This window comes from Lates calcarifer, unplaced genomic scaffold, assembly GCF_001640805.2.
Source record: "Lates calcarifer isolate ASB-BC8 unplaced genomic scaffold, TLL_Latcal_v3 _unitig_5878_quiver_531, whole genome shotgun sequence".
Lineage (NCBI taxonomy): Eukaryota > Metazoa > Chordata > Actinopteri > Centropomidae > Lates > Lates calcarifer.
In genome coordinates this window covers 345,460-371,447 of record NW_026117778.1, presented here as the reverse complement: position 1 = coordinate 371,447, position 25,988 = coordinate 345,460, and the positions used below count along the sequence as shown (strand labels likewise).

The window sequence follows — 25,988 nt, the reverse complement described above, 5'->3', positions numbered from 1 at the left end:
TGTTAGTTCATTTTACCTTTAATAATAAAAACAAAACTAAAATAAAAATCTCAAAATAAAAAATACATGGCAAAACAATAGACTCTTAAATGATTATGAGAATAATCATGGTCGCAAATGATGATACAGTAGAAGTAATAATAATAATAATAATAATAATAATAATAATAGTCACCATAATAATAATAATAATAATAATAATCAGAAGCGTAATAATTGTAATTCTATCTTTTCTGGTGTTCGTCCCACCAGCAGAAATCACCTCCTGTTTTATAGACATTATGGTAAGCATCGCACAGGCCGGGGCGTGGCACTTGTCAAAATATTTTAACACTTAGCAAAGTTACCCCACATATGCACGACAAAATAAGGACAGAATCACAGCTCGTACGATTCACAGCACTGCTTGGAGAAAAAAAAATGTAATCAAAAATTTAAAACATGCTCTGTGTCGGTTTCTTCTTCTTCCCTTCTGGGTCGCAGCTTCAATGACTGACTGACTGATTGACTGAGCGAAGGAGGGAGGGAAGGAGGGAATTTGGCAGTTTTTAGATTTAAAAAAAATCTAAGTTTGTTGGTTTGTGTGATGCAAGTCGACGACCTGCTGAGCCTCGAAACTTGTCAAAAAAAGAACAAAAAAATGGCCAAGCATAAAAAAAAAATCAACATTCTTCATTTTTGTTTCGTGAAATAAGAAAAAAAAAAAAAAAAAAAACCTAAACAAAAATGTCTGCAGTTCTCTGGGTTTGTTTGTCTGATGAAAGTGCAGTGCTCCTGTGTCATCCGAAATGTTGATCTGTGCAGGTTTTTGTTTTTTTCTTGGGGGGGGGGGGTAAAAACACAAAAACTTGTTAAAGAGACAGATTCGATGGCGACGCACAAATGTTGGAAAGCCACAACCTCCGAACATCTCTCAGCCGCCTGTTTTTTTTTAAAGAATGAACACAGAAGAAATCTAATAGAGGATAATAATAATAATACCCGAGCTGCTGAAGTCCTTCACATCATGTCTGAGTTTTAATGAAGAAAATAAAAAATTTAAAAATGGACGATGGTTCGGGAGAAAAAGAGGCAGGAGGTTCATGTGGAGGGAAACACTGGAGCCATTTTGGTTTGTTTTAATCCCGTCTCATTTACAGTTTTCATTGGCTAATGAGTTCTTCATGGCAGCATTTTAATATTTGGTAATTTTTACATTTGTACAATAATTTGTCACATGGCATCAACCTTAAAGGAGATATTCTTACGATAGAAATTTAGGGAAATAAAATATCAGCAATTTCTCAAAAGATTTTGAGTGTTGTTAAGAGAATAAAGTTATTTTAATAAGGAAAAAAGTCAAATTACTCGTTAAAATGAATGGGAAAAAGGCTGTGATGAAATCATAGTTACACAAGTGAAATATAATGTAAATATAATTAATTAAAGCTTAATATTTAAAGAACAAGTTATTTGAAGAGGAAAAAAAGAATATTACAAGAGTTACGTATATTTCAAGAATTAAGTCACAATATTACAACAACTGAGCAACAATTTTGAGAGAAAATTCATATTGTAATTTTACCAGAGAAATGTATTTGTATTATTAAGTAATGTAAAATCAGATGCTCTTGTGCAGGTCTATGTTTTTCTTTAAAATACAGTTTATTATCCTGCTTTTTAAGTCATTTTGACACAAGTCCGAATCACTTTATGTCCAAAATACAACTTGACTTACAGTATAACTCTGATTTATCACCCAGCAATAACAATAATTGGCTTTTTTCTACTACTTACAGTATTTTCTGTAATTTATGGCCAAAGTAACAAACAAATGACAAATTGCGTCTTAGTTTGTCATTGAAAACGCTGCAAATTCTGTTTTTTTTAATGGAAAGAGGGAGTGGCATTTAAAACATATTGGCAACAGTGAGATCTAGAAGGCACAAAGCAGTTTACAGTGGTTACTAAGTTACAAGCCTGATCCCTCAGAAATGAACCTTAATTTTCATTTTTCATATTTGGTTTGGATTTTAAACACAGATGATGTTAATAACCCAAACAGAAAAAACCTCCAATGTTTCCCTCTAATGAGCCAACAATGACAGTTTGATGGTTTAAACCAGGCGGGACCGAGTCACAGACTGTTTCAACAAAATTTTACTGCTCAGCTCCAAACTCAAGACGAGTTTAACATCAATTTTAAAGCACTTTAACAACTGAAGGAGTGCTGATCGACAGAGAACTGTACATACCCAGACCAGTTTATACCAGACGAAGGTCAAATATCTCAGTCAAACCTCAATTTACCCAAATAAGTTAATGTCTTTGACTGATGTCTGCTGTAAATGTGCAGCTAAACGAGCCTGAGAAACATCAGAAACCTGATTTAAAAACATCTTCAAACCTGGTGCAACAAGAAAAAGTGAAATGTAAAGAGAAGTCTAATGATGTTTTATTTTTTCTTACTGTCAGACACCTGGGATTTTCAAAACTCTACTTCTGCAAACAATTTTATCCAGGTCTTGTTTTGCATTATCCAGTATTGGAATACGAACAAACATACTTCATGTTAAAGAATTTAACAAGTTGTATTAATCAGAAAAGCCACTAGATGGCAGTAACAGACCCTGATATACCTGCCTGCAAGTCTAGTTTGACATTAAACCATTGTTTCTTTTAAAGTATTACATTTTCAAGGGGAACCAGTGGGGAAAATTCAGGCCTTCTTGTGTAAACATTTCAAGTTTTTCTTGTAAAATTTAGGATTTTTGTCCATGAAATGATGCTTTTTTCCCCCCAAAATATTCTGATTTAACTCTTGAGATCTCAAAATACTCAATATATTCTGTATTTCCTCCTTGATAAAAACGACCATGCCAAATGAATTAAATAGATATTACATATTAAGTCTGACAAATTCTCCTGGCTTATACATCAGCCTGAGTCGGTGAGGCTTTGTTTAGAAGTTGTGTCATAACTCGGACCCTGGTAAACTCACCTGCAGGTCAAGGTTAAAAATAAAAATGTATATTTGAGAGAGGTTTTAAAAAATGTATATCTTAAGTAGGAATTAATGGGTTTGGAGATGAGAGCCACAGAGGAGGGAAGCTGGAGACTATCTAGAGTTCATATCTAATTTTTAGTTTTGATCTTTTGCCGAAAATTTGCCGACAGTAAGAAAAATACAAACGACACCAAACTACTTCTTTAACTTCTGAAAGTGTTTTAAATGAAAAGGAAACGACTCCGTCAACGCTGGAATGGTTTGTGGGAATCAAAAACAAAAGAAAAACGTGCAGCCGACAGAACGTGACAACGTGAAAAACGTTTTACAGAATGGACGGGGCGGAGGTGAGGGGGTGAGGAGGTGAGGGAGTGAGGGGAGGGTGGGGTTCAAGTTCAGAGCGTGACGAGAGCGGGAGAGTGGATGCTGGTGAAATCGAACTTCAGTCGCTTGTGTAAGACTGCTGTGAGTGTGTGTCTGTGTGTGTTTGTGTTTCTGTGTGTTTCCTCCCTTTGCAGCCATGATGTAAAAAGCATCTACAGTATTTACTCGAAGAAAAACGGCGATCACCACTGAACACGGATCTCGACTGCTCGTAGATTATTTTTTTCTATATTTCAAATATATATCCTATTTGTACAAGACGGTGATCGTCGCCGCAGCAAACGGCAAACAAAACAAAGTAAAAGAGGATGAACGCTGCTGCTCCTGCAACTCTTCGGCTTCCTACGTGTCTTTTCGTTCTTTTTTGGCGGTTCAATCCTTCCCTTTACACCTGGGACCAAGTCCCACCCCCCACACCTGAACGTCCCTGACTACAAACAAAGGAACAGCAGAGATTTCGATCCAGACCGTCAACATCTGTCCTGCAGCTGGTTAACATTTACAGTTTCTCAACCTTCAACAAAAAAAGAAGAAAAAAAATGGGGGAACGGAGAAGACAGATGAAGAAGACGGCGGTGAGAAATGGCAGCGGCGTGACGAATGGCTGAAGCAAGAGAGGAAGAACACCACCGAGCCCCTGTGAGGCCTCCGTCCAAAACATGCCCTCATCCATCCCCTCCACTGGGGAATGTAACATGAAGAGTGTGTGTGTGTTTGTGTGTATTTATATGTGTGTGTGGTGGTTTTGAAGCAAGCGTATGAGCTTATGGCGAGCTCCTAGCAGTCCTCGTCCTTGTCATCCACGACGCCTTTGAGTCGCAGGCGAGCAAAGTCCTCAAAGACGAAGTCATCGTCCTGGGAGATGCTGCTGGGAGAAGAAAGAAAATTTAAAGAGAGTTTAAACCACATATACTAACAATCCTGACTCATGGGTTTCTGGTAAATCCCAAAGAACCCATTTGCTCGTTAAGACAACAAGGTTTGAGGTTTACCTCATGTACCCTTCTTCCATCAATAACCGGCTCTCGGCCCCAGAAAGTGGCACCAACACTTCTGGTTTAGACCAAGAACCACTTAACGTCAGGAGCTGGAGGCAGGATTATCAAGACCAACAAGACCCAAGCCCATGGTACCCTGGATGACTAATGGTGGTGACTAACCTCAAACCAGTTCTGCAAGCTTTGAAAACCTATGAGTCGGGTCTTGGTCCCAGAGCGCGGCACCAGCACTTTGCTGGTCTAGAACCAAGAACCATTTATGTCAGGACCTGGAGATAGGATTACCAAAAGCCAAGGCTACAGTACCCCCTTTTCCACCAAGGGCTGGTTTGGAGCCGTTGACTAATGTAATCTCAAACCAGTCCTGCAAGTTTCGACAGCCAAAAGAATCAAGCAGCACCAACACTTTGCCCGTCTAGAACCGTGTTCACTATGTGAGTTTCACTACGCGTCCAAACATATAAATAATAAATAATTAAAACGTGTTTAATAAAGTTTGGATTTTCTTCCTCTTCCACGAGGCCTGATACTCACTTTGTGTCGAATTCTATCAAATTGGTGTCGATGGGGGGGTCCATCTCTGGCACAGCTGTAACACACACACATACACACATTAGCATGTCACACTGCTGTTTCCATGGAAACTGCCTCTTGTCTCCATGGTAATTCAATGTATGATAAAGAAAGGACAAGGATGGAAAAGGCCAGAGAGTTACATAAGAACTGATACAGACAGTGTGTGAGTGGAGTCAGATTAGATAAACAGCTGAAACCAACAGTTGATCAATTGATTAGTTGATTGGAAGAAAATTAACCTGCAGCTGTTTTGAGAATTGATTAATAATATCAACTGCCAGATATCTACCTGATTAACCTCTACTGGTTTTAACAAAGAGCTCCTCCTCTGACAGGTGACAGTTTGATTCATTTATCTTCTGTTTGTGTAAATGAGTGGATGAGTGCTTCCTGGTTGTTACCTGAGATGATGCGTGTGGACTCACCTGACTGTGGGCGGGACACCGGCGGCTCCACAGGTTTAGGATGCATTAAGATGAAGGGCAGCTCCACCGACACGTCCCTGAAAAACAACAAACCCGACGTCACGTCAATGCCGCTCAGTCCACGTTCTGATTCATCAACACGTCGATGATGTTTAGTTTAATGATGTTTATGAAAACACAACAGGTAAACAACAGGTAAACATGGAGGATGTTTTTATCGACAGCAAATTAAAACAGAAAACACAGAAGCTTCTTGCTAAAATATGATCAAATATACTAAAAACAAGAGCTGTTTGAACCAGGTTTTTTATTTTCAGTCACTTTAAAGTGTTTTCTCTCTGGTTTAAAATCAGTTTACACAAACTTTAGTTTAAATTTAATTTAAAGCAAAGTAAAGCTTCAAGCTTCAATTCACTTTAACATAGCGTACCTTTAGTTTAAAGAACTTAATGTCTTATTTTAATCCAGTTAAAACCACATTTAACTAGTTTAAACCCACTTTGATCCAGCTTACATGTTGTTAGTTTAAACTCTATTTTAACTAGTCTTTTAAATTAAAATGCTTTGATCCAGTGTATCTCTTGTTAAAACTATTTTTAAAAACTGTTTAAAACCTTTTATCTTTTGTTTTTAAATTAATCTAAACTACAGCCTGTAGTTTAAACCACTTTCACATCATGTACCTCTTGTTCTTAAACCAGTTAATCATTTAATTTAAAGCAGTTTTAAAATGTTTACATCAGATTGTTTTTCATTAAACCAGACTGTGTTTCCATGTTTCATGTTTGCTGTGGACATCAGATCAGACTAAATGAAAACACAGGTCGTCAGTCACATTTACCTCTCCATGGCTCTCAGCAGCCTGCAGGGGGGAGGAGGAGGAGGGAGGAGGACACACAGAGGGAGGAGGGGGGGAGGGAGGAGGACACACAGAGGGGGGAGGGAGGAGGAGGAGCCGCACATGAAGCCAAAAACACAGAGATGAAATGAAAAGCAGGAGGCAACACGATCACAACAAACTACAGTGACGAGCAACTACAGCAAAAAGCTCCAAGTTCTGAGGATGAAGCAGGAAACGTGAGGCTGAGCTGCACCGACGAGTCCGGATCAGGATCAGATCAACTGAACTCTAAATATTTCCTCTCCCTCCTGTCTTTCACTTCACAGTCTCTGCTGCTTTTTCCTTTTTTATTAATTTAATGTTTTCGTTCTTTTTTTGTTTGTCTGACATTTCCACAGAACAATGTGAAGGTGTCGCTCTGCGATGACTTCGCTCTGTTAGCTCAAGTTTATAAACCAATCAGTCGATCAATAAAAAGATTAACAGAGAAAATAATGTGAAAATTAATCAATCATGAAAAGAATCTGTTTGGTTTTCATTGATTAGTGAAACTCTGATATAAAGACGTTAAAACTGGCTCCATCTCCAGCAGCTTTTTAAAAACAGAACAGATCACAGTGCAGCTCAGCAAACACTGAGGCTGAGAGGACAGGAAGTGATGTCATCAGAGTGGTGTAGTGTGTAGTGTGTGTGTGTGTGTGTGTTACCCTCCGCGTGAGACCACCAGCTTCACTTTGACTCTGTAGGAGACCAGGATCCCCAGAACCTCTTTGTTGGTGACGTCCTTCACACTGAAACACACAACAACAGCGCCGTGGTCACATGACAGTACCTGCACACACCTGTATGTGTGTGAGCGTGTGAGTGTGTGAGTGTCTTACATGGTGGAGGAGGCCAGGTTGGTGTCTTCATGTTTGAGTTTTCCGTCCAGAGCGAGTCCTCTCTTCTCTCTGTTCTTGTCGAGCGTCGGGGTCAGAGTGTACACCTTACAGAAGGTGGAGCTGGACGACACCTGGTCACTATGGAGACGACACACTGCTGTCAATCAAACTGTTCAGGTTAACTCTGCCCACTCCACCAACTGACCTCTGATCAGTTCAAACTAAAGAGCTGGCTGGTATTTTAAGACTAGGACTACTGTTTATCTCTGGTTTATTCAGCCTTAAAACCAGTTTAATCCAGTTTATCTCTGGTTTTAACCAAATTAAATCTCATTTGAAACCACTGTGAAACAGTTTATCTGGTTTAGCAGATCCTAAAAATATGACAATTAGAATAATTATTAAATAATATATTTAAAACAACAGCAAAAAAAGAATTGTTTCATGTGTAACAACATCTTTTAAGTTAATCAGCAAAGAAATGTTCGGGACGTTCAGATGTAAATAACTTAGTTTAAGGTTTAAGGTTTTATTTTTTCCTGTTTGTAGTTAAAGATTTATTTTGCCTTTGTTTTTAATCTCAGTGAGAAATAATCAGAGCTTCACCCAACAATCAGGTGTTTGTTACTGGGAACAGTGAGAGGTTTAACTGGGACTTACTCTGCCTCGAGCTGGGCCACTGGACATTTATACTGGGCAGTACTGAACAGACAGATGTCTGCATACTGACGCACTGCAGAGAGAGACACATTCAACTTAATACAAACAAAAAATTAAATCAGTGTTTGCTGTGAAGACACTTTCCACATCCAAATGTATTTCACAGATTTTAATTTCCATCTCCCTGAGACGTACCGGAAATCTTGACTCTCTTCACGGTCTTGGTGGAGTTGTTGGTGACGTGAACGTTGACGCTGATGGGCTCTCCGTGATAATACAGCTACACACAACACAACACACACACACAACACAGGAAAAGATGACATTTATCACAGTAAAGTAACTTATTAGGAAAATGTGCTCATTAAAACAGACAAATATTTTAATGAAGTACTCAGAGCCTTTATTTTAGTTAAAGTACCAGTTAAGCAGTGTAAAAATACTCCTTCCTGTTAAAGTAGAACAGAAAAAGTACTTCCTGTAGTTTGACAGTAAAAGTACTTCCTGTAGTTTGACAGTAAAAGTACTTCATTGTGTGTTGTGCTTCATTTTCAGAGTCTAAGTTTGAAAAGTGACTCCAGCTGTCAGATAAATATAGTGGAGAAAAAAGCAGAATGTTTGCCTAATAATTAAACTATAAGGTAGCAGAAAATGTAAACAGTCAACTGAAGTAAAAGCTGTAAACTGTACTCATGTAGTCCTTATGTGTGTGTCTTTGCGTGTACCTCCTTGTCCAGAGAGGCCTCCAGGTGCAGGGATCTGTCAGACATCAGGAAGCTGCGGGTCGTCTCCACCATCGGCTGAGGACCAGGTTTCTCCGGAGCGTACTGAACCTTCCTGATCACCAGACGCACAGAGTTCCTGCTCAGACAGAGAGAGAATGAAGACGTCAACCCACTTCCTGCTTCGTCGTCATCTCGTCTTAACGTCACTGTAAAGTGTAAAGTGACGTTAAGACGAGATGACGACGAGTGTTTTAGGGGTTTGGACTGACGGTCGGGGCAGGTGACAGGTGTGGATGTTTGACAGACAGAAAATGTTTAACTGTTCATAGAGAAAATAACCAGTGGATTATAAAGATTTTAACTACAAACCAGGAAGTAAGTTAGCATGTTAGCATGTTAGCACTTCCTGTTCTCTCATCCCAAAGTTTTTGGTTAAATGTCTGAAATAAGGTCTGTTTCTACTTGCGCTCTTTCAAACTATTGTCGATTAGTTGATCGCCAGAAAAATAATTTTTAACAATTTACTGCTTAAGTCATTATTTTAAGCAAAACTATAGTTTGTCCTTTGGTTCCAGCTTCTCCAACATGAAGATCTGCAGTCAGTGAATATCTGACAAAAAAACAAGATATTTCAAGATGTTGATTCAGAGAAAAAGTCTTTTTTCAGACATTTTCTGACATTTTGTAGAGGAAATGATTAATTAAAAACATAATTTGCAGAATAAATCGAGGCTGATTTTCGCTGTCGATTGATCTTGTTTCACAATCGTTTAGTTTAGGAAATGTAAAAGTAAAAAACAGAGACAAAAAGGCCACTGTGATGTCTTCAGCTTTTGTCTGTTGAACTAAAACCTGAAGATATTCATTTTTTTGTCATATATGTGAAAGACAAACAGCAGCCCTGTCCACAGCCTTCTGAAGTTCTGACACATTTTAAACCCCCTTCACTTCATAGATTTAGAGCTGTTCATATTGAACTAGTCTCTGACCCTCAGTGGATCCACTTCAAACCATCGAGCAGGTCTGAACTCACCTCTTGTGAATCTTCTCTTCTATCGACTTGGCACAGAAAGCTCTGATCTCAAAGTCGACGCCGCAGGCCTGAAAACAGAGGAGACGACCGGTTGAACGCTCAGACCTCACAGACTGATCCCAGCTGCTCAGAGTTAAATCATTCTTATATTTAAACCTGCTGATGTTCGACTTGTTCTGCTGAAACAGAGTCGTGTTTAACGTTCAGGTGCGGTTTTTCAGAGCTCAGCACTGCACAGAGACGTTGGCCCTAACGGGCCAGAACTCTTGGTTGTTATTTGGACAAAGAGTTAGAGTTTTATCAAATTTCTTATCCTCTGCTGATATTCAGAGTTGTCTTAACCTGTTAGGAGTTAACAGAAGATGGAAACTAGGAATTCGTGTCAGGAGAGATGTTTTGAGAACGCTTGACAACAATGATCTTATCAAAAACTACAAGTTCTGGAGAAAATAAACCTTTTAAGCAACAGAGGAAAACGGCTCGTTGATCCTGAACGTAAAATATCATACATCTGTCTGAGCTGGACGTTTATTCCTACCTTTTACACATTTATAACAGGCTCCAAGAACCAATCAGGATAAAGACTTTTGTATGTAACAGCCAAGAAAAACAGGCAGGGTTTGACATGTTAGACTTTAAAACAAGTGTTGAACCAGTTACTCCTTAAAAACTAACAGGGTGTGTTGTTGAAGTGACTTTGAACTAACACAAGTTAATCATTAAACTTAATCACTTAGAAACATATTTCTATTCAAGTTGGGCTACTTACTATTTCTGGAAAGAGTTTTAAAAAGTCTAGAATTATTTGATACCGAACAAAGAACCAGAAACAACAAATGTCACAGAACTGAGAAAAAACTTCAGTTTGTTTCTTGTATTTCAGTGTTTTAATTTGAGAGAATACAGAATCATTTGAGTGTGTGTTACCTTCCCAGTGTCCTCTGGGCCAGGCTGTAAAGTGACTGAACAAGGGAGGTTCTGAGGAATCTGAATTAGCAAAGAAAGAAAAAAACAAACACATCAGTTAGCAGTTCCACATCTGGCCACTGGAGGGCAGTGTTCGCAAAGCTTCTTTACCCTGAAACACCTGGCAGCCACCAGTCGTTTGGTAAAATAACTAAATATTAAAGCTGAAACTTGATCTGCAGTGTCTACGAGTGTACATAAAGATGGACGACACGACAGCTCCTCAAAGTGAAGCCAAAACATCTTGATTGCCCTCTGGTGGCCGGCTGCAGAACAGGTCATAAACCCAGCCTCCCTCCACGACTGTCAAAGTACAACATGATCTCTGTCATTTTAGATCAATCTCATCATGCTGATGTTTGTTCTCGGAAACTTTAGCTTCATTTTCCCTGCAGTGGGAGGAAGTGGAGATGTGTCGGCCATCTTTATTTACAGTCACTGGTCTGCAGTGAAATATAGTGATGAAGTAAAAGGGGTTTTGGAACCAGGAGAGATGAGATATGATCAACTAAAGTTTATCACATCAGAACAAACAGATATTTAATTTTAAAAAACTGGATTTCAGCAGCAGAAAAGAAAAAAAAATTCTCTTTGAAAAGAATCAATAATTGATCTATTTGGCAACTTGAAGGTAGCATAACCGATCTGAAACACCCTGTTACCTGAAGCATTTCAACTGATGTTTGAAATAATGGAGCTGCAACGATTAGTGGATTCATTGATAAGGAATTGGCAACTATTTTGATAATCGATTAATATTTTTTTCATGTAAAAATGGCAAAGAATTCTATTTTCTGCTTTTCTCTGTTTTATGTCTTTGCAAAATGAAAATCTTTGGTTTTCGGACAAAATAAATGATATTGAAGACTTAACCGATTAATCAAGAAAACAACTGGCAGGTTGATCGATAATGAAAATAATTGTTAGTGGCAGCCCTGAGCAATAAGACCAGGGTAATAAAAACTTAGAGAAAGTCCCAGAAGTGTGGGGATAAACTTAATGGATGCAGTAAACCCTGAGCGTTTGGTTTCACTGACCTGGTAAACTGACATTTATAGTTGTGTTGATTAAGAATAAACTGCCTCAGATTACAGAGATTAAACCCTGATGACGCAGATTTATCAAGACACCTGCAGAGCTTCACTAATTCTCCTCATCCATTAACGGCAAATCTTTCTGCTGCTGCACGTCCAGAGGGACCGAAACCTGCAACTGCGAGGTCGAGCCAACAGCATCACGGCGTTAATTCGTTCAGCAAGAAGTGTGATCACGACTTTAATGAGATCAGCTGCAAACTGCTCTAATCTGCAGCACAAGTTTACCAGCACCGGAAAACCAGGTCAGAGCGAAGACAGAGACTCCACAGCTCAACATGCTGCAGCCATTTTCTCCTCAGCTTCATAAACGTTTATAGGAGCTACACTCCATAGACAGTGAACACATCCTCATCATACATCAGTCAACAACCAAAGAGTTCCAGGAACCAAAATAGACACATAAAAGTCCCTCGTACAAATTCCTCTTCATAGTCCACAGCTTCAGATGCAGATTTAAAACACATGAGGAAGAAACAACAAGTCATATCTGGTTATCTGGAGTTTGAATGGATGCAAAACAGACACAAAGAGGAAGAAAGGGACAGGACTGTTTGCTTCAGGTGAAGAAACCAGGGTTTAAATCAAGCCATGGGGAGATATTTTATAAAATACTTAGTTCCTGGAACTTTTTGGTGGAAAGGCCTTTAAATGAAAAAGCTTCCATGAAACCAGGAACTAAAAATTCTATATCTCTAAAAATGATAAAACATCTGTTCCTGCTTTAGGAACAGGAAACCATTTGAGGAATTCAGTTCATTCATTAGTTGTTGGGAAATTTAAAGTTCTTAGAACTTCTGGTGGAAAAGCCTTTCAAAGAAAAAGCTAATAGAACGATGGAACCAGGAACTAAAAAGTGCCTCTTGTGTTTACACCTGAGGTGGGGCTGGGCGATAAAACGATAACGATACTTATCACGAGATAACAATTCCTCATTAGAAATATAAGACATAGACGATGCGACGTTGATAGAACTCAGTCCATCCATGTTTTGACTGACAACACGAAAAGCCAGTGATAATTAGAATAACGCTGCACCAAACCAATCATGTGGCTGGAACAGACCCTACAAACCCTTTGTTGAAAAGAAGGGTCAGACCATTTGGTGGTGTGGAGATATTTTGGCTGTTTAAAGTCCAACAAGAAGCAGAGTAGCTGCACCATAAACAGCAGGTTCCCACAAACACAGGTAACACCACTCATCTTTTCTACCATCTGAAGCAATGCCGTCCTTTGTGCGGTAAAAACAAGCAAATTAAATAGCTCATCTGGGATTTGGGAGATTATTGGTAAATTATTGCTGACACCTTTGACTATTTTCACTTTGACAAAACGAACAGCAGATTAATCAATAATGAAGATAAACTCTAGTTGGAGCCTTGCTATAGAAAGTAATCACTTTCAAACTCTCTTAATCTACGAGCTTTCTCTTGTCATGTCGTTGCTCTTCATCTGTCTTTTTAGAATCAGACTATAATCAATAAACATCACAGGACAGGTTCCCACTGCTCCAAATATATAGAGTCATCCAGGCCTGTTTACTGTGCGACTGAGGCTGGAAACCTCCGACGTTCTACCCAGATTATGAACTTTGTTCTTGGGGACCAGGACTGACTGTTCAGCCTGGTTCCCGTGGACAAAACACAGGTGAAGCTGAGCTGAGTTCGTTCAAGTGTTTCCTGGAAGAGAAACCACGACAGCAGCGGTGACTCACAGTGAAGTAGAAGGGGTGTGCATGCTGGCCAAGTTTCTTCAGAAGCCTCTCCTGCAGCCGGCTGTTTGGTTTCCGCTCCTCAGGCACCGGAGGGAAGGCCTGATGGAGAGAGGGGGGATGTGACTACATCTGACATTTAATGTCACAGGTTTCACTTCAGAGGAACCAAACTTCAGTCAGTTTTACCAGACCTGTAAACTCAGGAGATCAAAAGGTGTTTGACATGTCATAATACTGACTGAACAGCAGTGGTGGAAGAAATATTCAGCTCATTTACTCAAGTAAAAGTACTAATACCACACAAAAATTACTCCGTTACAGAGCTGCAACATTTAGTAGATTAATCAGCAGCTATTTTAAAAATCCCCAAAAAACATTTGTCATGTTTTAAAAGCCATTTCCAGCAGATCAGAACTTGAGTAAATGTACTCGGTTACTTTCCACCACTGTTGGACAGCGTCGTCAGGTGAAAACAGGTTTTTCTGCTCAGGTGCAGCCGCAGGTTTGAGGTGGAGCTCTAACCTGGAAGGTGGAGATGTAGAGATCCTTCCTGAAGGACAGACCCAGCACGTCCAGGTCCTCACGTCCATATCGAAACGCACAGGTCAGCGTGACGAAGACTGCAGGGAGGAAGAAGAGGACCAGGTGAGTCATTTCAATTCAATTCAATTCAATTCAATTTTATTTATATAGCGCCATATCACAACAACAGTCATCTCAAGGCACTTTTCATATAGAGCAGGTCTAGACCGTACTCTTTAAAATAGGTATTTACAGAGAGAGACCCAACAAATCCCACCAAGAGCAAGCAAGAGCATTTACCTGGAACTGTATCTCTGATCTGTTACTTTTATTTTTTTTAATCCCTGTGTATTTTATTTTGCCATTTTCTATTGATCTCGTTATTGATTTTATTTTACTGTTTGATTTTGAGTTGAGTGTTTTAACCTCATGTAAAACACTGTGATTCAGGGCAACAACTAATAACTTTCATTACTAATGAATCTGCTGATTAAAAATGACCTGTTATAACTTCACACAGTCCAAACTGATTTGTTTATCAGTTTAAAGCTGGAAACAACAAATATTAAAACATTAATATTCATTTGATTTACTAATCAATTAATCATCTAATCATTGCAGCTTGACTCTGAACTGACAGAAGTTTAAATTTACCTCAACTAAATCAAACACACAGTCAAATATATTTTATAAAAGCACCATCAATTAAAACTGGTTAGACTTATTATTATTATTAATATAGACTACTTCAGGCTTTAAATGTGGATACTTAAGGCATAGAAAGTATTGAGACCCCTTCACTTTACTGTGTTCTAGATTTCCTTTTAAAAAGACAAAACTGACATTTTATCAGTCAATGTTCTATAATACCAAAGTGGAAACATGTTTTTCTAATTCAAAAAGTTCTGCTGAGGCCACTGTGTTTCTAAAGAGCTGATAACTGACCACAGGCTTGTTTTGTTTTTCCAGAGGAAGTGGTCTTACCTTTCCTGTCCTTTAGATACTCGGGGTCGACGAGGATCACTCCGTCTGTCAGCAGGAGGGAAGGAAGACAAACCGCTGCATCATCACAAAAACTACGTCCACAGTTTGTCCACTCAACTGTTTCTGACAGAGCTGACTGTTCAACCAGAAACTCTCCTGATGTGAGTTTTACCTGCTCAGGTTCTTTCACACACCTGGTTTTTGTAGAGGGCTGACACTTTAAACTTATATGACCACATTCCTGCAGTGTTCATGCATAAATGCTGCAGCATTTCCTAAATAAGTGAAATGTATTTTTGAGTCAATAACTATGACAATTTAAGTTTTTGAGTCCTTGAAAAGACAAAAAAAGTTGTTCAATAACCTTTGCGAGATTCCGTCAATAAAAACCTCTTCATAAAATATTAATAAACCTCCAGATGTGCCGACTCACCTACTGGATCCACATGGTCCAGGTGATCCACAAAGTCTCTCTTTCCCAGGTAAACTGTCACCTGCACAGGTTAGTCTCCAGTTAGTTCTGTCATGAATAAAACTTCCAATCAAGTGCAAATCACATGGATATAAATGCCATTTACAGCCTCTTTTATTTAAAGCAACATAATGCAACTTCACTGAGCGGCAGCGCCCCCTGCAGGGAGGGGCTGCAATCGATTCAAACTCTGTTTCTAACTCTTGATCTTTGCGCTAATTTCCTGGCTGGATATCAGAGATGAACGCTGGTTTTTAATGACTTCTAAGTCTTTTTAACTGATCGACAGTTCAGTGTTACTCTTGAGCCGCTGACTATGACTCAGTTAGAGGTGTTCAGATGACAGTGAACCAGTTACATGATGTTGCTTTAAAGATCTGAGGACGTCTTTCTCCTCTGGTCAGTTTTTTTAATCTTTATTTCAACATCTTGACTGACTGACCTTACAGTTGGGGCTCGACTTCTTGAAAACTCTGAGAAGTTTGGAAAGAGGAAGAGGAGGAGGAGAGAAGGAAATAAAGACAGAGACACTCATGTTAGTCTCTTCTGTTTTTGGGTGTGGGGAGGTTGAATTTTTTGTCAGTAAAATGAAAAACACGAGGAGTGAAAACCTGCAGAAAGTTGATTGTGAATCTCTTTTTGCATGGGTGAAAATATTTTGTCAAAATAATCTGAGGAAACATCTCTGTGTGAAACAAGGCCACTGTTTATTTCATTTCACAGCAGGAAACTGAGGAGGGAAGTGGTTTGAAAGAAAAAAAAAAACAAACTCTACATCTATATGACCTGGGTTATTATGGGATGTCACCACAGAGTCTTAATGGGGACAGGTGGAGGGTTATGATCAGTCCTGGACCCACAAACCTTTTCAGGTGACTAAACCTTCGCTCACATTCACGAGAGAATCGTGAAAATGAATTTAAATATGAATAAATATGTTCAGCGAGTTGTATCATATCTGATCTGATGAACTCATGTTGTGACCCCACAGTACAGCTCTGACTCAGACACCACAACCACGGTTTTTAATAATTCAGCCTTGCAGCTGATGAATGTTCCACTGAGAGTAACACAGTCCAACAGTCGTTCTCATCAACTCACTTCAGGTTTAAATTTACAAACTTTTTTTTCTTTTACAGCCCTTCAAAACCTCTTCCATTAATACTTGTATCCGAACATTGTTTGGTTTGAGGTAACACACTCCTGATGTGTTTCTGTCCAACCTGAAGTCAGCATCAGCCTGGTTCCTCCACAGAAAATAAACAGTGAGCAGCTAAAGATTCTGATCCTTCAGGTTTAGTTGATCAGATCATCTTCACAGATGAACACCACTGTTCTGATGTTTGAAGTAAGAAGCTAATGTTAGGCTATAAACCAACTACACCACGGTCACATGACGTCAACGTCTCCACCACTAAGCTTCCAACTGGTCATTTCATTTAGCTCTGAGCTCTTCTACAAAAGCCTTTCTTCTTAGAAAGTTAGTGAGAGTTTGAAAGAGCGTGAGTAGAAACACAACGAGGCTGTAAAGGTGGACTGGTGAGTAGATGGGTTTTCATGTTAACGTCCCCGACAACCTCTGTAGTCTCATTTAGACACTCGTTAGCAACCGCCTTTTTTAAGACACGTAAAAGCTTCAAACATCAGGAGTGGGGGATTTACTGACCCATTTTATGTTCGGAGAATAAAACCTGAAAATGTCTTGAGCTTGTGTTAAAACCACAGACCTTATTTCAGACATTTAACCAGAAACACACTGACAACAGGAAGAGCTAACATGCTAACATGCTAACTCACCTCTTGGTTTTATGACTAATTTCTGCACCATTCTATTAAACTACCCTAACCTTTACCACAGGTGTTATCACTGGATTGTGACTGGACCAAAATGGTCATGTGATGCACGCAGCAGGAAGATGATAATCATGGTTGTTTGTATCACAGTTCTGGTCTCGGTTTCATAGTCGTTGAACCTCACAGATGACAGAGCTGATGAAGCTGCAACGATAAGTCAGTTATCAGAAAATTAAACCAGCAACTATTTTGATAATCGATTGTCATCTGTTGAGCAAAAATGTCATTAATTCTCTGGTTCCAGCCTCTAACATATAAAGATTTGTTGTTTTTATCGTCACAACTGAATATTTTTGTATTCTAGACTTTTCTTTCCACTTCAAAAACATTTAAAATATGTAAATATTCTGCAGGTGTAGACCTCTCAAAATTGGCTTCTGAAGCACATGGATTCAATCCAGTTCAGGTTTTAAAACACATCTTCTGCAATCACATATTCTTATACTTGGTTTCAGTCCACTTGGAACCAGACCAGGACCCTCCTTTTCAGGCAGTCTCGGTGCAGCTTTCACACCATAGAGCCTTTTAAGTCATACCACACGCGTTGGGTGTCAAGCACGCCGTCCTGGTCACTTCCTCCAACAACTGACGCCCACAACACACAAACAGGAAGTGACAAACGCAGCGGTTTTGCCTCCTCATATCTCTGGTTTGAAGGCGAAGCGGTCACCTGAGGTGCTCAGGAGAAAGTCAAACATCTGACGGAGGCGCCGGCCTGCGAACCGAGCTGCTGCCTTTTCACTGTTTTAGCAGCGAGTAAACAGTTTACAACAGAGCAGCAGCTCCAGCTTCCTGTCAGAGCCGCTGATCCTTTCCACACCACGGTTATATTTAGATCACTTCCACTTCAAAGCACAAATTAAAACTGATTTACAAGTTTCTGTGGGTCCGACTTTTGGTACTGAAAGCTTATTTAAAGCTGCAGCTACAGCTCAGAAAAATACAAAAACACACTGAAAGTTGTGGTAAACAAACAAAAACAAATCCTCACAGTGGAGAGTTGATAATCAACAACTAGTTTTCTGTCAACAGACTAAACAATTAATCAACTTATCAGTTCAGCTCTGACTGCAAATTAAAATGTCAGCACAGCATGAACCAGAAATCTACTCAGGCCTGAACCAAGGCGTGAGGCTGCAACTTCTTATTTTCATTAACAATTACTCTGCCGATTAGTTTCTTGATTTATCGTAAGAAAACTGTAAAAAAAAAAAAAAAAAAGTCAATTAATTAATTGTTTCTAAAGCCCAAAGCATCAAATGTCTTGTTTTTGTCCGACCAACAGTAAATATTCAGATTTCATGATTCAAAACAAGAGAAAGCTGCAAACCCTCCGACTGGAGAAGCTGTAACTACAGAATGATTTGTACTGTGCTTGGAAAATGTACGATTATCTAATTCATTTTCTATCTGCAGACCAAACAATTAAAACTTATCAGTTCAGCTCTGGGGGACACTGTTGTAGGACAAGAATCCAGGAACAGGCTGTAATAATTTTGAACAAGATACTGATCGACCTTTATTAAGTTAAAGCAGATTCAGACTCGAACACTGGGGACTCGAGACTCAACTTGGACTCAAGGTTCTAGCAACTCAACTACAACGCTGTTTGTTGCAGATAAGAACGTTAACTGATAATTACTTTCATTATTGATTCATCTACAGGTTATTTTTGATGAATCAATGATTTGTTTTTTTTCTAAAATAGTTGAAAAGCTCAGGGTGACGTCCTCAGACAGTCCAACAGTCAAAGTACTCAGCTCTGAGATGATTCAAACTGGTCCAAACAGTCTGTGCAGAGACGTGACGCCGTGTTTTGAATCCCTAACTCCTCCGTCAGATGTTTATCTCTGTGCAAACAGCAGCAGAGCCTGACTCCCCCCTCCTCCCCGGTCCTCACCCTCCTCCCCAACGTGAGTGTGATGTGAGGTTGAACTGGCTGCCGTGGGAATAAGGCCCTGCAAGAAAACAGCCGTCTGCACGTAAACACGCTTTAATGCTCGGCTGGCTGCTTCCTAAACTCTCCAGCTGCCGGATTAACGTGTCGCACACTGCTGTGGCGACGGCGGCGGGACGCCGAGTGGCGGCCGATCCACCTGCAGCAGGAAGGTCTGCTGGGACGGCAGCTCAGGAAAACAGGCAGACTGAGGAAACCGTCGTCCTCCTGTGACAGCAGACTGCGTCACCTGAACACGAAGCGATGCTGCGACTTCATGCCTCGACAAGATCGGAGTGTTTTGTAAATGAGGGGATAATTTTAACTCGGGTGTTGGTAATGACTGGTGATCTGTTTGGTTTATGTGGTGGGGAGTTGTTTTCCTACGAGTTAATCCATTATTCTTTCTTTCATTCCTTTATTCAGTTGATTTAAACAGTGTGGTGACATTTACTGTCCCATTATAAAAGTGGTTTAAAAAAATGTTCCAGTGGTTGGAGGTTTGAGGAACTTGAAGGACAAACAAATATTTTGGATCTTTTATGTCTGCAACTAATAACTGTTTTCACTTCCAATTAATCTGATTATTTTCTCAATAAGTCTCTTAACTGTTTTGTTTACAAAACATAACAGAACAGTGAGAACCAACCACTGCTGTCCTCAAACGTCTCATTGTGTCCGACTAACTAAAAACTCATCAAACCAACAACTGGCAGCATTTTCTCACATTTACGAGGAACCAGTGGAAACAATCGACTAATTATCAAAATAATAATAAAATCATAATATGAAACTGATATTTGATTATTGATAAAAGTCACTTTTTAAAGTAGAAATACCAAAAACTTGGTTCCAAATGTTCAAATTTACTGTTTTTTTCTATCCTCTATGAACTTTTTCTTTTTTTCTTTGGGTGCTGGTCAGAAAAAAACAAGACGTCACCTTGGACTCAGGGAAGCTCATGGCCATGTTTTATAGATGAACCTTTTACAGACTAAATGACTCATTGATTAGTTGCTGCCTTTGTTAAATCAATCAATTATTTCCTCTAATGGTTAAAGGACAACTCCAGGGATTTAGTATACCGCTAACATGAAGCTGAAGGACTCACGAGAGACATATTAAAACAGGAGAGGTCCAAACTGAAGCCCCGACTGTTAGCGCCTCGTATAGGTCAAAATCCAAAAACACCGGATCCTTCATTTCCCACAATGCAGCTGGAGAAGACATGAAACAACAGTGAATGAGACTTTTCATTTTACATTTTCAGTCTGCTACTTTCTGTTACAAGTCACCGTCAATTTTTTAAAGAAATTCTAATCTTAAACCAGATGAAGGATTTTAGTCATCAGACGTCTCGATCTTCAGGAACCAGAGCAAACAGCTGCTCTCCACGTCCTGTCCGTTAAACTACTATATTCAGTATCATCTTAACAGAGGAAACCTGTGTAGATAATACAGCTCCAAGTAAAAACCTCCTGATGGAGAAAAAAGCTACGCTAACATATAATAATAACATTTACATATAATAAACATCCTCCTTCATGAAGGTTGTAATGCTGAAAGAGGAGTAAATTGAGCCTAATGTTCGTTCTGGAGGCAGCAGTTTGTGCTGCTGTTATTATTCCGTCCACGTATATCAGAGCATGTCATCTAAATAACTGTATATTACATGTGCAAAGATCAGACAGCAGGAAACGTCCAGAGAGGGAACAGCCTTTCCTCTGGGTCAGAGTTCGTTGCTCAGAGACACTTCAGCAGAGGCAGTTTCATGCTGATTCAGGTGTTTCAACAGCGGCAGCTTGGCCTCGAACGCAGCTACACATTAGCCAAAGAGAAAAACCAGAGCGGACTTCACACTCGACTGTGTGACGCTCGAGTCGGAGTTGTCATCGACGGCACTTCCTCATGTTCGCTGGACTGGTTCCTCACCACACTTCCTCTGCACAAACACACACTCCTCACACTCGGCTTGTCGAGCTGCCGCCCACAAACACTTGTCACTTTGTGTTTACGGGCCGTCTGCCTTTAAGTGGCGTCATTATCAGTTTAAACAGTCAAACCTCTGATTCTTCTCTTCAGCTTCAAATGGAAACAAGAGCAGAAAAAAATGGAAACTGAATCCCAAACAACAGCAGTCCTGTCCGGGGTTAAAGGAAAATCCCACTTCCTCACAATATGGGGTTTTATTTTGGTAGTTTAGCCCATCCTTCCTGTCCAGTCCTGGTGACATTTAACTCACCGACATAATGACAAAGTCAAACATACAGTGTCTCTGCAGCAGAAGCCATCAGACTGGTCTGAACACTGAATAATCACCTGTTACATTATAAACCTGCAGCAGCTAATACCTGGTTTTATTGTTGCTACTCCAGGGACGAGTCTAAAACCTGGAGATAAGTCTGTGTTTTAGTACTTCTGGTTCCTTTGTCCTGAAGTCAAAGAGTTTTCTGTTGATGCCAGAAATAAGTCTGAATGTTCTGAGCTGGTTTTATTCTACAACATGAAACACAAACATCAGAAGCAGAGGGTGAAGATCTAAAACTAATCGTCTGTTGTTTGGGAGAGTTTCAGATTTGGGCTGAGTGATGTTAAACAAAGAGCAAATCATATGCAAAGACTGCATGAAACCTGTGTCTGCACCACAAAGCAACACAACTAACCTGTTCAACCACCTGAAAAAACACAACAAACGTCCAATGAAGCCCCATCGACTCGTCTGTAACGACGACGTTTTACAGCACGTCATCGAATCAACCAACTCCCAAACACAAACTGAAACTATCAATGTATTTGCATTTTACTTGGCTGGAAGTTTGTGTCCAGTAAACAGAGTGGAGCAGCTCTGACGGGTTCATCTTGTGTGAAAAGTTTTGGTACAGTTTTAACACGTCTGTATTAACACAGCTGTAGATATTTTATGCCACATTATGACAAAAAAGAAACAAAAAAAGTCTGAGTCTACTTCTTCCACTTCAGAGTCAATGCTCGAGTCCGAGTCCTGAGGTTCAGGATGGGACTGGAGTTCTACAAAACAAGTGCTAGTTTTCAGTTTGAATCTGTATGGTTTAGTTTTTGTCGTAACTTCAGTTGTGAACGTGCTCTAAAAGATTGTGATTATCAGTGAGAGAATAAACAGTCGACACTGACAGCAGCAGGTCAATATGTTGATAAAGTATAATCTGTTATCCACAGCTGATCTGCCGCTGAGCGTGAAGCCACAGTTTTTCCTGTACGATAATGTCGAAATGTTCCAGGAGAGGTTCGTTCTGGGACCAGCAGAAATATCAGCCCTGGCTGTTTACATGACGTCTGTATTTCCTCCTGCTCATTTCCTCTCCTCCCAGTTTCCCACCTGTTTCCTAACAGGAAGTAACTGGGAGTGAAGTGCGACGAGAGACGAGAAAGTTTAAATATGCATTTCAACTCGACGGAAAATCACTAAAATACTTTATAAGAGTTTAAAGCAAAGAAACAAAGCAGCTCAATGAGCAACACGTGCATGAAATGAGTAAACAAAGAGGAATGTGAGCATATATAAGCTCTTTGTCTGTACAGCAAACACTCAGGATTGTGGATGTAAACAGCCTCAGATTAAAGCTGAGAGTCAGCACTTTATTAAAAACCCGATGAGCAGGAGAAAACACGCACTGCACTGCTGGAAACGAAGCTGCGATAAACTACGACTGCAAATAAACTGACTGTTAAACTTCTCTGAAACCAAAGTCAGTTTACCGTCATGTGACGAAAAGATTCAGATTCTCACATTTAAGAAGCTGTCATCACTAAAGTAATCATCACAACTGACTTCAGACCTTTAGCTACTGAAAACACACTGATACTGATCAGTTAACTGAAAACTGGGTTTAGTTCTTAGGTTACACACTTATACAACACATCTGTGCCTCTGATGTGTGAGGGTTTGATGCTTTTCTTTGAGAGAAATGACAATAGTTGGACCAAATGAGGCCTCTCCTTAGGCGTCACTTTGAGCTGTGGGGAAGTGTAATAGGCATTTCCCATTATTTTCTTACATGTTATGGCAAAAATAATTAATCAAGAAAACAGCCTGAAGCTTAATCAGTCGATTTAACATGAATGCAGGGTTTCTATGTAAATGCTCACTCAACTTTCAGCACGTTTTCCTGTGTTTAGATGCTTATCGATTAGGAGAATAATCACTAGTTTCATCCTAGATTAAGATAAAAACACGATGGCAGCAGAAGCACAGAAATGCTAACCCGATTAAAAAGAGGTGTAAACACACAAAAAGTGGCATCCTGAGGCTAAAAGAAACCTGGAAACCAGCTAATGTCCAGTTTGTCCGCACGGCTTCCTCAGCAAAAACAAACCGAGCCAGAGGCGTTGACTCTGTTTACCTGCTCGCCTCGGCTTTTACCTGACATTCACCTGAAAATACAACCACGGCTAACGAACAGGAGCCTGCGGTGCCCACAGACCCGAAAATAGCTTGTTATAGTAGCAGGCTAACCCAATACGCTAGCCCCTAATACGCGCGGTCGCTCCAAACTCCATTGGAAAATATATTAATTTTAAACGCTCCGTGTGTTGTTAGCGATATAAAGCACAACTTTACATTGTCTCTGAATCCTAAAAGTTTTTCGCTAAATTCGGCTTTGACTCCATCCACCAAACAGCACTTACATTCACTAAAATCTCGAGTTAAAGTGGAGGTTTCCAGTGGTCGATACCGCCCACCACGGCCGTATTTTGTTGGAAAAGCACCGTGGGAATTCCTGTCTACAACACTAAAACCTACTTTATATTAAAACCAGAACAGCTGCATGTAGTGTGTGTGCAGCAGAGGGTGTAAATAATGGGTCAGTTGTTGGGAGTTTTGTTAAAGAGCTGCACCACTAACTGATCTAAATTTGACAGATTTCTGAGCGGAGGCTGGAGCTCCGTCCTGTCCACTGAAGACGTATCGCGGTTAGCTAACCCCACCCTGCTGTGCTAACTTCGCCTCCTGCGGACGAGGTCATCGTCCCGGAGGCTAAAACACGAACCGGGGGAAGGGTGACTGATCTCTGTGTCGGGGTTTCCCCCCCTCACAACGCGGGTAAATCTCCACAGCACAAGCGGAGAAAAAACTCCCCCGCCCGGGCCAGCAGCAGCTCGGCTAACGCTAGCAAAGTGCGTGAGATCGGATGCTAACTAGCTGTTAGCCGCTGTAGCCTAGCCGTCCTACCTGGTGCCCGCCTTGTCCCCCATCTCCTCGGCAGGCGGACGGCAGGAAGATCCCAACAAAATGAGCTCGGAACCGGCGGTGTCTTGACTTTAGAAAACGTGTGTTTCTTCGTGCAGCTCCGTTCACCCGTCCATCCACATCGGCGCACAGCTAACTAGTTAGTATGCTAATTTAATTTAGCGCCGCCTCGGCTCCTCTGGCTTCCGCAAAGGCAGGATCTGTGCGTGTCTGCGCGTGCGCGTGTGCGTGTGTGTATGTGTATATGTGTGTATCAGCGGCTGCAGGTCACGTTGCGCAACGCAGAGTCTCCGGCAACATGACAACACGAAACATGAAATGTTAAAAAGACAGAAGATGATTCATCGTTAAGAAAAGTGACTCATTGGGTCTGACATGCGAAGGGTTTACGACCAGGACCGGGACCCCAGAGGTCCGAAGCCCCTGGACCAGACCCCCTGTATAAAGGGACAGTTAATGTGTGATGTTAGAGTCTCAGAGTTCAGTTACTGGACACTGAGATGGAAAACGACCATAAACAGACACAAAATGAGAGAAAAACTGATGCAAAACATCTAGTAACAGACACAAAACCACAATAAACGACCATGAAAGAATGCAAAATAAGTACAGTGATATAAAATCTACATATAAACACAATACAACCACAAAAAGAATCAAATGACCACAAAATTAGTAAAAGGCTGATGTAAAATAGCCACAAAGAGACACACAAACTCACAAAACAAACACAAAAAGACTAAAAATGAGCATACAGAGATGCAATATGACAGCAAAGAGACACAGAATGAGTAAAAGGTAAACGCAAAACGACCACAGACGCAAAATCACCATAAAGAGAAGCAAAACAACCATGAAGAAATGCAAAAAATAATCCACAAAATTAGTAAAAGGTTGATATAAAATGACCACAAGCACACAAAATGAAAAAAACACTAAAAATGACCATAAAGAGACACAAAATGATTAAAAAGAGACAAAACAGACAAACACAAGACAAATAAAAATAGATGCAAAACAAATATAAAACTGCTGACAACAAACGACGCTCCTGGTCAAGAAATAGTCCCTGGTAAATATCAAATACATGAAATTAGCGACATCATTTTATATTTTTAAGATGAAACACAATGACGTGGTTGACTGGGGAAAACCTCACTCCACAGAGGTCACTCCTTTTCTAACCATAGCTGGAATAGTTTCATTATTTTCTGTGCGTTATTGGGCTTTTAAATTGGTTTTCTCACGATATGTCATTTCTATGCAGATGACACTCGCCTCTACTTTCCTGTGAAACACGACGACCTCAGTGCTGCTCGAGGTTTTTGTGTTTTATTATGTGTGTTTTTGTTTAGTTTGATGCTTTGAACTGAATGTTTTTTTTGTTGTAAAGCACTTTGTAACATTTATTCACTTAAATGTGGATTCTTCCGCCACTGAAAATAATCCTCAACAAATGCACAGTTTACTCCTGTTTGTCTGTTAAAAACTAGTGAGCAGCTGTCCTTTGCGGTCACATACTTTTTACTACAAGTTCTTCAGACATTAGAACACAAACTTGACTTACACCAGTTTGAAAAGGTGCTTTGGACACTTTTATAAACCACTCAATGAACACTGAGCAGTCAACAATTACCAGACAGAAGTCCTGATAGAGAAGTGAAACAGGTCACCGAGCAAAAATAATCGAACAACGATATTTGATACTGT

At 40.1% G+C, this 25,988-nt stretch overlaps 1 protein-coding gene across 2 annotated transcripts; it reads right to left on the bottom strand.

Annotated features, from left to right (window-relative positions):
* arrb2a (arrestin, beta 2a) lies at positions 1–24,491 on the bottom strand. Of its 2 annotated transcripts, none has more exons than XM_018667214.2 (16): positions 24,261–24,491; positions 15,704–15,734; positions 15,223–15,283; positions 14,790–14,834; positions 13,806–13,903; positions 13,284–13,382; positions 10,437–10,496; positions 9,510–9,577; positions 8,477–8,612; positions 7,947–8,031; positions 7,752–7,824; positions 7,092–7,229; positions 6,918–7,001; positions 5,370–5,446; positions 4,903–4,957; positions 1–4,238 (listed from the first exon to the last, which is right to left on the bottom strand). In XM_018667214.2, exons 1-16 carry the CDS (start codon positions 24,281–24,283, stop codon positions 4,148–4,150), a joined length of 1,224 nt encoding a protein of 407 aa, XP_018522730.1. In that variant the 5' UTR covers positions 24,284–24,491; the 3' UTR covers positions 1–4,147. The 2 variants fall into 2 exon arrangements, with proteins under 2 accessions (XP_018522730.1, XP_018522731.1); XM_018667215.2 differs by having other exon boundaries at positions 1–4,235.
* Between the last annotated feature and the right edge of the window lie 1,497 nt (positions 24,492–25,988).

Excerpts from the sequence above, each read along its gene's own strand:
- arrb2a (XM_018667214.2), bottom strand. The coding sequence starts at position 24,283 with ATGGGGGACAAGGCGGGCACCAG. Across the intron at positions 10,497-13,283 it reads CACACCCCTTCTACTTCACT|ATTCCTCAGAACCTCCCTTG; the intron begins GTGAGTCACCGC and ends TTGCTAATTCAG. Across the intron at positions 7,825-7,946 it reads GAAGAGAGTCAAGATTTCCG|TGCGTCAGTATGCAGACATC; the intron begins GTACGTCTCAGG and ends CTCTCTCTGCAG.